Genomic DNA, 17,529 nt, shown 5'->3' with positions numbered 1-17,529 from the left:
CAAATAAAATGGAATGTTAATATATTCTCACAAATCTCATGCGAGATCAATATAATTTAAACATATTAAGATGCAAAATCCTTGACAAAGCACGTGTTGGATATTCGAGAGTATCATAACATAGTATATGATAAATTGTTCTCTTTTTTTTCGTATTAAGAAAAATGGGAATTCTTTCATTTGTCAATAGCATATAAAAGTTACCTCCAATATATATATATAGAACCTAACAGAATACTGAAATAGGATTTTTTAAATAGTATTTAAATAGGATTTTTCTAAACATAAATATGATAAAAGGTATTAACAGAATACTGAAATTAAGTCCAATTGGTATAATTTTTTCTTACCAAATAAGGAGTTTGAGCCTTATAGTTAATGTGTACACGAATATTTACTATTGGAGAGAACCTATCTCCCATTCGTGCTCCGTGACCATAGTGGACATACATAACTACTGAAATAATTCGGGTGTTATTAATATTTATGAAGCATAAAATTATTATCTATAATTATTAAAGGTTGTAGTTCAGTAATATTTCATTTATCTCTCAAAGTGAATTGTGAGGGTTCATAATTAGTCTTAATATTGAATTATTAAATAACAAAGTAATTTATTAAGAATTAACTATTAAAACTATTTATCAAATAGAGCTTTATTTAAATAAAAAAAAATTTAATTTATTTTTTTCATCTAAAAAAAATTAATCATTGCATTTCGTAAAGAGATGAAACTTTGATGGGAAGCAAATATTTGAAAGAATAAAGTGGTTTCGTTTGTTTGATTGCATTTGGTAAAGAGGGGTGCCAATGGATGCAAAGAGTCAAGAACATGCCCTTCATGATTGGTGGTAAAAAAGGAAAAATGAGAAAGGGTGGCTTTTATCTCTCTATGCCCACCGCATTCCTTTCAAATAAAGGAGGAAATGAGGAGTTTTATTTATATATATATATACACACACACACACAGATGATTTTGCTGTTTACAATATTTTATTTCTCCCATTTATTTCATATTTTATTTCTTCTGCTTAAATATTGTTGTCATGGTTATTTAGATTTAACATATTTTATTTTACATTAAGATTTTATTTATTTATTTTATTTTTAATTTCATGAATAGACTTATTCCATTCCAACCATTCCCTTATGTTACGTTTGGTGTGTATGAATGAAATGTTGATTCTAACATTTTATTTGTTTGGTATACAATTTAAAGTGGGAATGGTCATTTCATTAGAATAAAAATCCATTCCACAACTAAACCTATGAAATGACTATTTCATTCCTAAGTAATTTTTTTTTAAAAATCAACTTTTCAAAAAACCATCATGTTCCAAGTCCAAAACCACCACTACCTTCAGCCACAACCACATCCGCCTTTCACCACCACCACTGCCTTTCACAACCACTACCGCCATCGACCTTCACCATCGCACACCATTTTCCACCACCGCTGTCGCCACCGAATTTCACCACCAACACCACCTTCCCTTGCCACAACCATCACCACCGCTATTGCCTTTCAACACCACCGCCAACGTTACCATCGCCTTTCACCACCGCCACCACCTTGCACCATAGCCACCGCCTTCTACCACCACTGCCATTTTTCATCACCGTCACTGTCTTTCACCACCACCTTCCACAACCATCTTTCACCGCCGCCGCCACTTTTCATCACCATTACTATCTTTCACCAACACCTTCCACAACCACCTTTCACTGCTTCCGCCACCATCTTCCACCACCATCACTACAACCGCCGCAGTCGCCTTCTATCACCGCTGCCGCCACCACCGCCATCTCCTTCCACCACCACAACTGTCATCACTTTCCACCACCACAACCATCGCCACTACTGCCACCACCATTACTGTCGCAGTTGCCACTACTGCTATTGCCTTCCACCATCATCTCCTTCAACCACCATAACCTCCACCACCTTCCACCACCACCACTATCGCTATAGTCGCTTTCTAGCACCACAACCTCCATCACCTTCCACTACCTTTCATCGCCACCACGGCCGCCACTTTCCACCACCGCCACCATTGCCTTCCACCACGACCACCACCACCTTCACTACCTCCCCCCACCATCATAATAACCTCTATTGGTTTCTATCACCACCACTTACACCACTATCTCCTTCGACAACAAACACCACACTACTGCCACCACCTTTCACCAACACCACTGCCACCTTCCACCCCCACCTTCCACCATTGCGACCGTCGTTGCCTTTCAACACTACCACCTACACCACTACCGCTTTCCTCCTCCACCACGATCTGCCACCGCCACCATTTATTTTTTAAAAAAATTATTAAATAATATCATTTTGTTAATTTAATTTATTTGTTATTAAGAGGGATATTTTGGAGAATTCAATTTTTTTTTATTTCATTCTAAATTTAAAATTGGTCAAACCAAACAGTAAAATGGTTATTATCATTTCATTTCTACAGATTTCATATTTACAATCAAACAATAAAATGAAAATGGTCATTCCATATTATTTCCATTCTTATTCCATTTTCACTTGCATTTCATTCAATTCATGCACACTAAATGCAGCAGACATAACATTTAATATAAAAGTGGGAATGACCATTCACTTGAAATGAAAATCCATTTCAAGGAATGAAAGTACATTTCACGTATAAACCAATGAAATGAAATGAAAATTCATTCAAATGAATAAAAACTTTGGCCACCACCACTATCTTTCATTACCACTACCACAACCACCGCCTTTTGCCACCATTATTGCCACTGCCACCCCCTTCCGCCACCACCTTCCATCGCAGCCACCACCACCGCCATTGCCTTTTATTACCATTACTTGAAATGGTGATTATCATTTTATATTTGCAACAAAATAATAAAATAAAAATGATCATTTCATTTTATTTCATTTATTTCTCCATACTAAACTAAGCCTACGGTAAATAAGTTCTTTGAAAAAAAAAAAAATTGTAAATAAATAGGACACGTGGGTAATATCCATTAATCATAAGTAATGAGAATCAATAACCTGTATTAAATAATTATAAATTATTACCAAGAATATTTGGCCGTTAGAAAAATTATACTAATGGAGCTCTGTTTGGAATTCTAATTTCTCTCTTATATCTATATCTAAACTATCGATATTGATTATTACCTCATTTAGTTGTAGTATTTATTTATTTATTTTTTCAGATTTAGTCGTAGTTCACTAATCACTTTTATATTGTTAAGTATATTACATTCTGAATTATATATTTATATAATATCATTAGGGTTAAGTACAGTGGTAATGTTTCTGTGACAAAAATTACCCCTCAAGTTATAAATTTGTGCAAATAAAGATGTTGCACTTAAAAGTATATTGTATCTAAAGCACCCATAATGTTTATTTTTTGAGTAAATAATATCACTCTTATTTACTTTGTGTATATAAATCCCTCAAAAATTAAAAAAATATTGTAAAGAAGGACTTTTGGACTGTTATAGTTAAATATATATATATATATATCTCAAATATAAAAAATATAATAATTTTACATTAATTAAATTGTTATTTTGTATTTTTTTATTTGATTACAAAAATGACATTTTAATATTTTTATCATCTGATTAACTGCCTTATTTGCCCTTCCAATAACTAATAATAGTATTAAAAAGGGAGTAACTTCTAACATGCCCGTAGAGACTATAATGCCCTCCGAGGTATAAATTTTCTTTTTCAGGTTCAAAGTCAAATCTACGTTCTTGCTTGAAAAATATGTGGGTGGCCAACCAGTTAAGTTAATAAGTGCTTCAAGATTGATCCGAGAATTGTTTCCGTGGTGTATCAATCTTCTTCTTTTCAACAACAATTGGATTATCATCGAAATCGTGCTCCACATTCCCTCATGAATGGCCTTGACAACAGCATAACCTCCTCGTCGGAATCATACCCAACACGAAGTGCATCCGACGCCAACATGAAACCCACATCTTTCTCAGAAAAATCTATACCGAAACATCCTCATCATCGTCCCTACACATCTCCACCTTCTCTTTCGCTGGATATATTACCGAAATCAATATCATCAACATTTTCGCGGCGTTATTGGCGACGGCGGCCATGTTGGTAGCGTCTCGATCATCGTATTCAATGTTGTCTAGGTCGGTGTATTCGTAATTGTTGTGAGCAGCACCACCAGAACGAGAGCAAGGTGGTCGCTCGAAGTTGTAGATTGGTTGGCGATTGATGCCGAAGCGTTCGAATCCGAACTTTCTCTTCAACATGTGTGATTGGATTTAATGAACGGAAGGACGTTGAATATGCACGCAAGTTGTTCGACAAAATGCCGGAGAAAAACTTGGTTACAGGTTTTTCAGTCCTAAGTAAGTTACTCCTTTGATTAATTTAGTTTTTGTTTGGAATGGTTTGGTTAGTATTTTTGATATACAAGTTTTTTCTTTTTTGTATTGATGAAAATAAATCAATGCTTCTTTGTTTTCATATCATTTCCTCTGCTAGCCGAATCTAATAACAGCAACAACTCTAGAATCCGTCCGTAAATTTTGTGTAACAAAATATTTTTTTCTGAATATTTCATAATTTGATGATAATGGTTGTGTTGGATTGGAACACTATTAAACTGACGTTTTATTTTCTTGCAAGTTTGGAAGGTCTTTGTGTAGCTCTAGAGTTAAAATCAAATCGAAGTGAAAAATGAGACCATAGAATACACAAATTTAACATGCCCATATATTTCGCTTAAAGGTGGAAAAACATGGTTAACTTCAGAGATGATCATTAATTCATTATATAAATTGACTCGAGATTCTGGTATTACCCTGAAAATATATGTTTATCAATGAATTTGTGGTTTTGTGTGTGCTATTATGGAGGTGCTAATGAATTTACCACAATCTTGATATTGTTTGAGGAATGAAAACCTATTTTATATGAAGACAGATTGTGGGGTTTTCCTTAATTACAAGAACCAACTGTAGTAGCAAATATGGCAAGCTACAGTGAACTTTTACCCCGTAGATGAACATTTCTCAGCTCCCCACAGGAAAAAGAGTTACACTTTCCTCCTTTTGCACACGGTCATATGGCTTTGTAGTCTCTATATTAGATGTTATATATTTGCATTGTCCTTACTTACATTTTCCATTTTGACACTTGTTTACCTACAAGTTTGAATTTATTAGTTTTTTTTTTTTTTTTGGTTCTTCTTAGTATTTCTTGTAGCACAAATAATGGACATATTTTAGTTACCTGCATTATACTATGTTTTTTTGTTCCCTAAAATTATTCCATTTACTTTGGTTCTAGTTTTTTAAAACCTTATTGATTCAAGAGGTTGGTTTATATTTAATGGGTTGAGTGACCGTCTCTATATTGTTTTCTATTGGGGTACAGATTCTAAACATAGTTCTACATTCTTAACATAAGCTTTGGACCATTGGTAACCGGCAAGCTAGAAACCAGTAACTGTAGAACACAGGTCATGCAATCTACGACAGTGAATTATGTTGCTTTCTTAAATGAAGTGTCTGATTAATTTCATAGCTGGTAATCATTTATCTTGCAGTTTGCACCTTTCTTTTACTTCGTTATTTTGTCAATACATCACTTGGTCATTAAGGAACCGAGTGCTGGTTGTGCTTACTATGTCATCTATATAGATTCTTTGTATTGGTTTGATTGTTATAAAAAATATTATATGTATTTTTTTATTATTATTTTCACTAAATTTCTGTTTTATCAGTATCAAACTCACGATTTGCTTCGTTGTGGTGACATTATAGTTAAATTATTGTTTTTATCATAATTGTCATCATGATTAACGTTATTGTGGTGAAACTTAGTTTTTTGATGGATATGGATGTTGAGTGTGCGCAGCGGAATGGTTGTGGAATATAATATGAATAGATAACTCAGAGAGATGGCAAATAGATTCAACTTACTCATTTATCCAATTTTTACTTATTTTAATTTCACCAAAATAAAACTAAAATCAAACCACAAAGCAAAAATAAAGTGCAAGTAAAGTAAACAGAGTTTGAGAGATGACACCAGGATTTTGTCGAGGGAACCTCAATTGGTAGAATAAATCAATTGTAACAGAAAAAACTTCGTTGGACTAAGCAGTCCTGAGATAAACGATCCACTATGTTTGAAGCAAAGTATACCGAATTTTGACTCAGTCTCACACCTTATCGTTTTACCAAAAATCAATTGCTGACAATTCCTGACTTTGCGACTCCCCCGTCCAACAGCTTTCGACCTCAGGCTTACTCTCAATCACTGTAGAAGAGTTGCAGGTAGATTAGACAACACTCCACGAATGCTTTGACCCCTTCAAAGTATGATTGCTTCACCCTTTTTCTTCTAGATCTGAATTTGATGAAGAATGAATGAATTCTGCTTTTCCGGAATTTTTGAATCTTTGATTATGCTCCAATTCCGATGAGATAGAGAACAACATTACTAAATTACTTTTGTGTTTATGTGTGCTCTCAAAAATAAAATCAGAAAATGTGATTTTCTGAATAAAAATATCTCTCAAAGATGGCTCTCTAATAGATCTAAATTTTGTATGCAAAAGCCGTGAATAAACCTATGTGTATGACAAGGTTTATATAGAATTTAGAATGTTTTAGTCCCTCTGAAAATATAGAAAATTTCGTGTATAGGACTTGGAAGGAAGTTTGGTCCAAAAAGGAATCAAACAGATAAGAAAATTGAAGTTCTAATGCTGTCAGGACTCTTGTCAGGACTCTTGGTACCGGTTCCCAAATTTGGTACTAGTTCAAGAAGGACTTCTGGTACCGGTTCCCAAATTTGGTACCGGTTCGCCAAAGTCTCCTAACCTAGCTGGTAAGATGCCTCCCGTTGGCTCTTGGAGCGCATGGGTTCGAGTTTTGGCACCAACTAACTCCTAACATTTACCCTTAAAAAAAATTGGTACCGGTTCAAGAAGGTTAGAAGCCTTTCCGATGCACTTTGGCTACCGGTTCCCAATTGTGGTACCGGTTCAAGGTTGGCAGTGAACAAATCTTTTATGAACCAAAGTTTGCTACCGATTCCCACTAGGCAGAATTGAATATTTCGGTTTTCTTCAACCTTCTAAACTCCCTAAAGTGTTGTTCTTACCTTTCTCGAATGATCTCAGTTATGGTAACTTTGAACAATCTTCCAATTTCGCAGTCGCTGTAGATCCCGATATAATAGCTTGAATTTACAACTTGGCTAGGACTTGTTTTGACACCGAAAGTTGCCAATTACAGAATATATATTTTTTACAATCTTCCCAAAATATATATCTCACAATGGATACCATGGAACATCATTTGAGCAAACGTATCGATGTTACCCTGTGTCTTTTATTGATCATCAACTAATCCATGTTGCTCACCTTCATTAGCAAAATTTCTTGTCATCATCCTCTTCCTTTGTCCTGTTGAATTTCTCTACTCTATCATCCTCGTGTTTCAGAATCAGCAGTGACTTTTGCATTACCAAGAATTCACCTATATCACCATATAGGATACTGTCATCTTCTTCCTCCGGGTAATCATAGTTTGGCTCGACTACCATGATTGCATCATCTTCCTCAAGCAAAAGTTGCTTTTCTTCTCCACTAAGATGTCATCCAAAGTCAGGAATTTCCTCGTTAAAGTTACCAACCCAACACCTTTCTTCAAATAGAATAGGTGCTGGTTTAGGTGCTGCGTTTCTGCAAAAAGGATTAACAAAATCCTATTCCAGATTGTCTTCCCCCTCAGATTTGACGCCATCTTGAGAAGTGGCCGGGTTTTGCGCAACACGCAGGCAAAAGCTTCAATCTGCCTTCTTAGATTTTCTATCACAGCAAGCACTTGTTGTTGATCAAATGCTGCGTTCTGATGAGGACGAACGGCTGGTCTGCGAGGCCGGTTTCTTCTTCTTGGTGGCATGTTGCAAAACCTAAGAGAGATATCCAATAACCTTACACGAAACCACCGGACCAGAACTTGCTCTGATACCAACTAATGCAATCAGCTATGAAAGAGAACAAATAAATTTGAAGAAAGGAAGAACAGAGAGCAAGATTAGGCTAACGAATAACTTAAACACCCACAACTCAATCCGAAAGAAAGGAAAACATTAAACATAAAAATAAGATAGATTTATGACTTAACTAAATGACTTAAACTCAGTAAACAATGCTGCCCCTATTAATGTGATCTCAGTCTAGTCTTCTTAGAATCTTCAACTGTTTGAAGAAAATCCTATCCCATTTGCACTGCATCGAATTTGTTTTCTTTCAATTTAATTATTTTTGCCCCGGGAATGTATTAATCTTGTTTAATTGTGTTGATTCAGTTATAATGCCTCCCTCTGCACTTGACCGCCTTGGGTAGTTGTCTTGTTTTTATTTTTTACCCCTGTCAAGGCATATGTTCTACTTTAGTTAAATAAAGCTGTTTCTCTCTCTTTATTCTTTTGAAATTTTGATCTCAAATGTTAAAATAGAACTTAATCTTGCAGCATCTCTTCATATTGATTATCCAATGTTGTTTGATCTCTGCAATGCTGCTGCTGAGCGGGTTTCTCACTCTGGGGTTTTGGAGTTCATTGCAGAAGAAGGTATGATATACTTGCCTTATTGGGTAGGTGGTCAATAATGTTGTCGTATGCAATGTTTGGTGTCCATGTGTTTTTTTATTAGGTTGTAACTGTTAGGGCATCTTCAAAGCATTTATTTTCCGTGAATTACTTTCAATTGCTTCCTTTTAGAAGATGGAGAATTTACTTTTACAAGAAGGAGACATTGTGCGAGTGAAAAATTTGACTCTTAATTTGGATGTGGTGTGATAGCCCGGTGGTAGGGCAAGTGTTGCTTGTGGCCAAAGGCCCAGGTTCGAATCCCCACTCCATCAGTCAGTATTCGTAAATAACTATTTAATTAAATTATTTAACTTGTCAAAAAAAAACAAAAAAAAAAATGACTCTCAATTTAGAAAAAAGAAAAAGAAAAATGTGACTCTTCCAAAGGGAATGTGTGTTAAACTGCAAACCCCATACGAAGGACTTCTAGGATATTTCCAACCCAAAAGCCATGTGAGTTCATTATTCTTATATTTATTTTTTCAGTTGGTAGAAGGTTGTGCTATTTATTTGCCCATTAATTTTTGTTGCTTTAGTTTGGAGGCTTCTTGAAGGTACATTCAGTGGAAATTTGGTCGTGTGTGTGTTCCATCATGTTTTGGGGTTTTCACTTTCTTTTTTGTTTCTTCTTTGTTTGTTGATTATATTCTATATCGAAATTTCCAGAAATCAGATTGTGTGATTTATGTTTCAATTTTTGATGTTGTATTGCTGTTTGATTTTGAACAGTTCAAAATGATTACTCTCTCTCTCTCTCTCTTCCTTTTCTTTCCTTTCTAAATAACTTCGGTAAATATTCTCATTACCATTGAACTGCTGTGAAAACAATGCATCGCTATAATTATCAACAAGAAAGATGTCTGGTTTACTGAGTATTGGTTGTATTGTCAGAGTACTTGAATTAAGCACTTTCAAACATGTTAATTTTTTCAAACAACACTGGTTACTGAGTATTCTGTCATGCAATGTTTGAGTACTATGAAAATACAAAATGACTTAATAAAAATCTTGGGAAAGCATTTTACCTATTGTTTTCATTGTTATGACCAACCCTGCAATGAACAAAACTTCTTGTGACGTGTTAGTTGTGAGATTGTAAAATGGAACCTTCAGCAAAACAGAATTCATAAATATGTTTTTTTTTTTTCCTTTCCCTAAATGAGGTGTTGAGCTGTCATTAGAATAACATAAATATTCTTTTAATTGGAGATATATATATATATATATATATATATATATATATATATATATTTTATAATCATTTTTTAATAGTTTTATTTTTATTTTTATTTTTTTTATATATTAGAAGATCATTTACAGCGGTGACTTAAGATTGCATAGTTTGTTTTTTCAATTTTTTATTTTTAATATTTACTGTTAAATTGCACATTGGACATTATATGGAAGCTTTTTTGGGGATTAGAAAAATATTTTCACACATTAATTTTATGGTCTGGCCTTCAATATCTGTATAAAATATCTGGTATAAGAATAACATGTTGGTCCCTTTTTGTTTCTGTCATATTCTTTGAGTAGATCTCCTAATTTGACTTTTTTGTTCTTTTCTCATTCAGTTTGGAGACAACGCTGAGGAACTTTTCTTGCTTAACCACAGGGGATAGTATTATGGTGGCATACAACAACACAAAATATTACATAGACATTATAGAAACAAATCCTTCTAATGCAGTAAGTATCATTGAAACAGACTACGAGGTGGATTTTTCACCTCCACTTGACTACAAGGAACCGGAAAAACCACTTGCATCTGCTTCTGCAAGCCAGGCACTGGCAGAAGGTGCAATATTTGTTAATTTGCCATATATCAGTTTCAGTCTCTTTGTTTCCATTCTTGTCATGGTTATTTCGTTGTTCTTAGTTGGTGCTCACTTCTCACAAAATTTAGCGAGGTATATAACCATGCAAGTCCAGCATGTACTCTTTATTGCATAAACATAACTTTCTCCTTTTTAACAAAATTACTATGGTCGGATCCTGGGTTTTAACTTAGTGAAATGCTTCTCTCCTGTGTCCCATTTTCATTAACGCCTTCTGATACCAGGTTGGTAAATGGTAACTTGTCAAATCTTTCCACTCCTATAAAAAAAGGCAAGTCTAAATATCACGCTGATCTTGAGGTTGATTTGTTGGAACTTCGTTTTTGTTAGCTTTTGTGCATGATGTGGAGTACAATTTGTGCTTGTAAACCATGTTAGTTGGTGGTTTTATAAGAGCATTTCTCTATCTTGTACCTTTTCAAAATAATTTTCATGTAGACTAGTGCTTGCTAATTAATTCCCTTCATGATTATCTCTGGCCCAGGGGAAGGTAAGGGTTGGATCCCTTTTTATCATCTGGAACTGCAACCATTCATTTTGTTTTGGGATTTGATTAGGATTCGATGAGACTTACATGGTTGCTGTATTTGAAATTTAAAAGCTGAAATTACTGGGTTTGGAGATAATAGCACCGTGCTTTATAAATTGTTGAGGTTTACTTATGTGACTTCTTATCACAGATTGGAACCTCTTAGATGATTGTCATAATCCTGTTCATGACTTCATGCATGCAATTGTATGATGCAAATTGTTTCTCCTTCATGTGGTATTATGATACATCATTTGTACTACAATGGTGATGATAAGTACGTACCAGTTCAAATAGTGTGAGCATTTAAAAAATACCCAATATTTGGTTTATGCATTTGCTGTTGTTTGGAGACCTCGTTTGCTTAAAAAACTTAAAGATGCAATAATCCAGTACGAGATTTATGTTTGCAATTTCTGCTTGTTTCATGATATCATTTAAGCAAATAACTCTCTTTTTCTTCATGCAGGTCAAGAGGCTCCGGAGCTTCCTCTGGGTCCAAAGACAAACGACCTGAAGTCACCAATGGTGGTGCCGGGTCTAGTTCACAAGGTACCTCTCGTCGGTCTCAGGGAAAGCTTGTGTTCGGGGGCTCAAATGTAAACCGTGCTAAGGAAACACAAAAGGTAAATTTATTCATCTTCCCGTGTCCAAAATTAATTTGCTAACAGTTGAGTTGCCCTTTGATATAATCTTAAACACTGGTTATATCTTTAATCCCGCAGGAAGCTGCAAAAGAGACTAAACTGGAGCAGCCCCAACAGAAAGAAGAGCCAAAGTTCCAGCCTTTTTCGGGGAATAAATACTCACTGAAGGGTTGATTGGATTCTATAGAATCAATGTCTTTAACTTATATTGTTCCCATTCACCTGCGGGTCAGAATTACAAGGACTACATTGAACTGAAAGTAACACCAAAGAATGAAACAGTGGGTTGTTTCAAAATGAAGAATAGAATATTTCTTTTGTGAAGTTCATTATTTGCTTGCGATTGTGGCTGCATTTTTCAAAGTTTGTGCATGTTCTGTTTTTGCATCCTGTGCCACCTCTCTCTCTCTCTATCTCTCCGTGTCTCTTAAATGGCTGCTTCACAGGCTGGTTAATGTTTTGCTTTCCCTTTCTTCATTCCTGTACGGCCATTTCTGTATTGACGATGATGTCATGAAAGCTCGTAGGTCATCTGTAGTGCAGAACAATGGCCAACAGTTCTTTATTTCTTTACAGTCACGCGTCGATTAGGTGCCCATTCCGTGAAGACAATCACTAGCTTTATCTGCTGGCTGTTTTTGGTGGTCAAACCACATTTTTGTACTCAGTTGCAAGAGCTTTAAAACCCTCTTCATTCCTGCACCCTTCTTTCTACGATATTTGGCAAGAGCAAAACTCCGGAGTCTTTGAAAGCAAATCATGTTCCCAAAATTCAGTGATGAATTGTATCAACTCTCCATCGGAGCAATGGGAGTTGAGGTACGCGGTGCCATGTTATTTCTTTTTAATATACACATTTTTTTTCAGATCAGTCCCACTTTGCTTTGTGCTTACCATGGTATTTTGTATTTCATCTGAGGAAAGTTTGGAAGGAAAATTGTTCGGAGAGGATCTTGTTCCAAATTTTTTATTTTTCAGATTAATAAATACTCACACGACATGCTCGAACTACTTCCCTCCTCTTTGAAGATGGGAGGTTGTACCATTGATCCCGAAACCCTTTAGTCTTTCGTTAACAGATGACCTCATGACAGGTTTTCACAGTGAAATTGATGGAAAAGTAACACCTGTGAAATGAGACTTTTTGTTTGCCAACTATGAAATTCAAAGCTTTTACTGTACCAATTGCACGAACTACTGTTTTGGTAGGGTATCCGAAGCCCGATTTCAGTAGATGTGGATCACTAAAGTCTAATCATTAAAACTTTACATACTAACACTTGGATTGTAGGCAGCAGGTTGGTGTGGGATGAATTATTAATGCATGATAACAGTCTTGTCTTTCTTGTGCAAGTGGCCTTGGCCGGCCAATCAACGTTAGATACGTCAAAAAATATGTATGTATATATATTTATTAAATTTGTACATTTTTGATACAATTACTTGTGCCTGTATTGGATTCTTGGATACCATATAATAATTTCTCTAAAGACCAGCAGCGTGTGGAAGGAAAATATTATTGTACTTTTAAACATGTTTACATCTTATGAAACTGTGGAAATGTCAACGAATTCATACCCACATGGTATGTCATTTTTCTCGTAACCAAATTTGGGCCCATGGGTAGCGTCAAATCACCCGCTGAACATAGTGGTGGGGATCGGGCGGGTTACAACTTACTCGACACCAAATTCTAATTTTGAAGAATAATCCATTGCACAGATTTTATGAAATTTTCATATTCCTTGAATCGTTTCATATTTTAATAAGATTCTAATAAATAAACATTACAATAAATGTGACGGTCCTAATTTTTCAAGTCAGTGCATTCTGTAATGAATCGAAATTTGATTCGATAACAGATTCGAAATGCAGTAGTGAAAACATAAACATGGTTTTTAGGAATATACAACGTCCCTATGATGCCAAAGTGATCTTTTATGAAGTCACGGAATTTCACGAGAGCCGACGCGAAATAAAAAGATCAGAAAAAGACCAAAAGAAGCCCCCAAGGGTAAATAATCTTTTTACATGAAAGCAACATCCCAAGAAATGTACATCATTCCCAAAATACATCCGTGACTTCTCATAAAGTCACGGAACTCAAAAGAAAGCATAGCGGAAGCAATATAAAAAGGAAAACCAGACAAGTTTAGCCCTAAGGGCAAATTAGTAATTTTTTAGAAAGATCCAAGTGCAACTGAGTACATCAATGGATAGACAACAAAAAATTAATCAAATTAGACTAAAAAAATTGCTTGATTCGGAATCCGGACGAAGAAGATATGGCCTAACGACGAAAAACGGACAAATAAAGCCCTAGGGGCAAACTGATAATTTTTCAGAAAGATCCAAGCCTAACCGAGTACACCGTTGGATAGACGACAAAAAAACAGTCAAGTTAGGCCAAAAAATCATCAAAAACGGAGTCCGAATGAAGAAGAAACAATCGTTTGAAAATTTGATGTTGAAGAGGCAAAGGGGCAACAAGCAGCCCCTCATGCGCGCACGCGCATGGACTGCGCGAGCGCGCGCAAGGAGGACGCGCTAGAGATGAGCGCACGCAAGGCATGACAGCAGCTTAAAAAGCTGCTGTGTGAATTTTTCTGAAAATCCCAGAACTAAGAGTTGTTTTGGAGGCTTAAATGATTTTTTTTTGCAAAAACACAAAGAAGGAACCCCCCTCAAAATCAACTTTTCTACCCGATCATGTCGAAAGAAAAAAATTAAAACGCGCTGTGAAATGATCCGCAACTCCTAAAAATGGTTAAAGCAAAATACGACCTATCAAAACTAAAAAATGCCTAAAAATGGACTTTTAAAAGAAAATTTGAAGCTTAAAATTACAAAATGGTTTCAAATAACCGTTTGGCCCTTGGCCACACTTCATACATGATTGAAGAGAACCTGTGGAAGTATTAAAACCCACTTCCCACCATCCATGCAAATGTAATGGAGTTAAAGCATTGTATTTTTCTATTTTTCAATAAAATAGCCTAAAGGTGTGATACCCCTCGATTCTAGAGCCACGGGTGATCAAGTCCGAGCACAGATCCGAGGGATATCAGACAATTAATATATAAACAAGCAAGAATAAAACTGAATTAATAATAAAATAATGATACGCTGAAAAGAATTCTAATTGTAAAACCTCCAAAATAAAAGTTTTAATATAAATAAACTTTCCAATCCGTACAACTCGGGAATCCATCTAGTGGACCCCTAATATTTCCAACTGGTAAAACATTTACAGAATTAAAATCCAAAACCAAAATAAGAAAGAAAATCCTATGTAGTCGGAAGAGTGAGTGGCTGTATCTGCATCACCACGATCAAACCCTAAGCCTGGTACTCACGAACACCTGAAAAATAAAGGTGGGTCAGGCCCACATGCAAGTTCCATCCTACTACAATCCGTACATAAACCCGATACGCAGATACATCCTAGATAGCTCGACAATATCTACAATAGTCCATAGATATTTATATACACACTATAGGATGCTCACTAGCCTATAACATAGTTCAGCCTGGGTAGAAGGTAACATATAAAACACGCTTTTCAGCGGCCAAGTACCTAGACCCACCAGGGAACATTAGCTATATCTAGCTACTCAACCTTTGCAATATACGCACCCTAACCGTGATCAGGAGACTCAAGCTCGTATCACAGTACCATAAATATATATATAAATTTTCCTAATGCCGAAAGATAAAACAAGCATCCATTATGTCGTTCAACTGTTTTAGTTGACAAGACATGTATCCATGTAGGAGTTAACTATTTTAGTTAATCCATTCCGTATGTAAGAAGGGGTAGGACTTAGCTATTTGATCTAATCCATCCCTGATATGTCACCGTCCCATACCGGTACATATAATGCAAATGATCCATAAACGATGCACATTCATTAGAACATCAAATAAATCCAGAAACCAGCACAATAGAAAACAGATATTATTAAGATCCTACTATGCATCCAGTATATGATTATAATCATTAATCCTCCAAACAAATTGTTAAAGTATTGATAAACAATTTATATTATCCACATCCATACAATTGATAAAACAGAAGTTAAACAGTTCATCAATTAACATCCATAACCTGTTATAATGATCAGTTAGAAATATGAACTAAATACATTATACTAGATATCCCAAACCATCCTCTCATACCATATTATTTAAATTGCCAAAACAAAGACAAGTAATGAAACCCTCCATAAATCCTTAACAGCATAAAAGTTAGCATTTACACCACATGACGTCCCTTTGATCCTCCACTCCAAAACCTGTGCCTGATATAATATGACACTCTGAATTCCAAACTGCTCATTATATGAAACCCCAACAGTATTCCCACACTAGTCCATTTAGTTTGCTAAACCAAAACTAGCAACTAAAATTCCTACCATTCCTGACAGCATACTATTTAATATTTAAGTTAATACTGTCTATGCCCATAACCCACACCGAACTTTCTGGCCTCCATTAAAGTATATAAATAATTTATATAATATCCCAAAAGTAATTCGATACCAGTCAGTTTAAGTTATTAAAACAAACTTATTAACTTAAACATTCATCCTTCCTTGACAGCATGCCTATTCCACGTTTCTGTTTCCTGATGCCCCTTAAGATTAGCACCCTAGCATAACCAACTATTTAAAGGTCTTAATAGGTTAATTTTAACATATTTGAAACCCCCTTTAATTTTCAGTATTTGCGTTTAACCCCAGAACTCCGAAAAAATTACAGAAAACACCCCGTAGGGGTTTTTTCCCATGGGAGCCGGCTCCCCTTTATTGGAGCCAGCTCCTAGGCTTCTAGAGCCGGCTCCCCCTCATGGGGAGCCGGCTCTAGAAGCCTAGGATGGAGAGCCGGCTCTCTCTTCATGGGAGCCGGCTCCCACCATTTAGGAGCCGGCTCTCACCCCTGAGAGCCCCTCTGCATCGTCTCTACTTCGTCCGATGATTTTTCTGCGTTTCCGGCGAAGTCCGACGTTCCTGTCCCAAGTATTTTAACATTCCTAGGGTTCAATTTAAATTCTTAAAGCCCTAGAAACTTCTCACCATCCAGCATGCATTAATTGACAAAAATCTAAAACAAAACAAAACCGTATCCAAAAACGTCATTCACAGTTAACCGAACGTATGAACAATCTAAAGTCTGATCACCAGTGTCAAAATTCCATTATAATGGTTAACTAACTTCCTAACCATCCTAACAACACCCCACATCGCATTATGAATTAATTTACAGAGGTTTAATACATAATCTAACAATTTATGCAAGGGAAGCCATCTTCAGTTAGTATACGGTTAACCAAATTTCAGACTAAACTAATATGCATAAAATTTGTTTTAAAAGTTTTAATTAAATTCCTGGAGTCTATTTAGAATGCACAGAACACAAGTTTACAGGAAGGAGAGAATGAAACTTGCCTTAAGATTCTGGTTTGAAACCTTCATCGCCGTTGCTAAATTCTGCAACGAACTGTAAACTACCTGCAACTCTCCCACTGTTCCAGCTTTATTCCACAAGCCATCGACTCTTTCTTCCTTGATCCTACCTTCAATCCATGGCTGCAATCCTAATTGATTCTCTCAATTTCCCTCTGTTTTTCCTTCTCAAGGAACCTCTCTGTTTTTCCTCTCATAAACCATTACGTGAATAGGGTTTTCTCCCAAAACCCTTGCAGCATATATTGTTATATATATATAGACTCCTCTGAAACCCTAATCCCAAATCCAGTAATCCTAACCCTAAGTCCAGCCCAACTACAAGTCGGCTACCTAATTACTTAATCATAACACCCTAAAAACCCTTAATTTAGGAAAATAAATAATTAATTAATTTAAAATACCA

General features: G+C 35.7%; 1 protein-coding gene across 5 annotated transcripts; it reads left to right on the top strand.

The window, feature by feature from the left end:
* The first annotated feature begins 3,770 nt into the window (after positions 1 to 3,770).
* On the top strand, positions 3,771 to 13,137 carry LOC132276622 (uncharacterized). Of its 5 annotated transcripts, XR_009470906.1 has the most exons (5): positions 3,771 to 4,380; positions 8,525 to 8,623; positions 10,219 to 10,442; positions 11,481 to 11,637; positions 11,737 to 13,136. XR_009470906.1 is itself a non-coding variant. In XM_059778138.1 (3 exons), exons 1-3 carry the CDS (start codon positions 11,221 to 11,223, stop codon positions 11,830 to 11,832), a joined length of 342 nt encoding a protein of 113 aa, XP_059634121.1. In that variant the 5' UTR covers positions 10,983 to 11,220; the 3' UTR covers positions 11,833 to 13,137. The 5 variants fall into 5 exon arrangements, 2 of the variants coding, with proteins under 2 accessions (XP_059634121.1, XP_059634122.1); XR_009470907.1 differs by lacking the exons at positions 3,771 to 4,380; positions 8,525 to 8,623; positions 10,219 to 10,442 and adding an exon at positions 10,464 to 10,972 and having other exon boundaries at positions 11,737 to 13,137; XM_059778138.1 differs by lacking the exons at positions 3,771 to 4,380; positions 8,525 to 8,623; positions 10,219 to 10,442 and adding an exon at positions 10,983 to 11,309 and having other exon boundaries at positions 11,737 to 13,137.
* Positions 13,138 to 17,529: the final 4,392 nt, after the last annotated feature.

This window comes from Cornus florida, unplaced genomic scaffold (assembly GCF_030987335.1).
Source record: "Cornus florida cultivar Cherokee Brave unplaced genomic scaffold, ASM3098733v1 CherokeeBrave_3.0.0_Hap2_Chr10, whole genome shotgun sequence".
NCBI classification, from domain to species: Eukaryota; Viridiplantae; Streptophyta; class Magnoliopsida; order Cornales; family Cornaceae; genus Cornus; species Cornus florida.
This window is presented reverse-complemented; position numbering and strand designations above follow the sequence as displayed.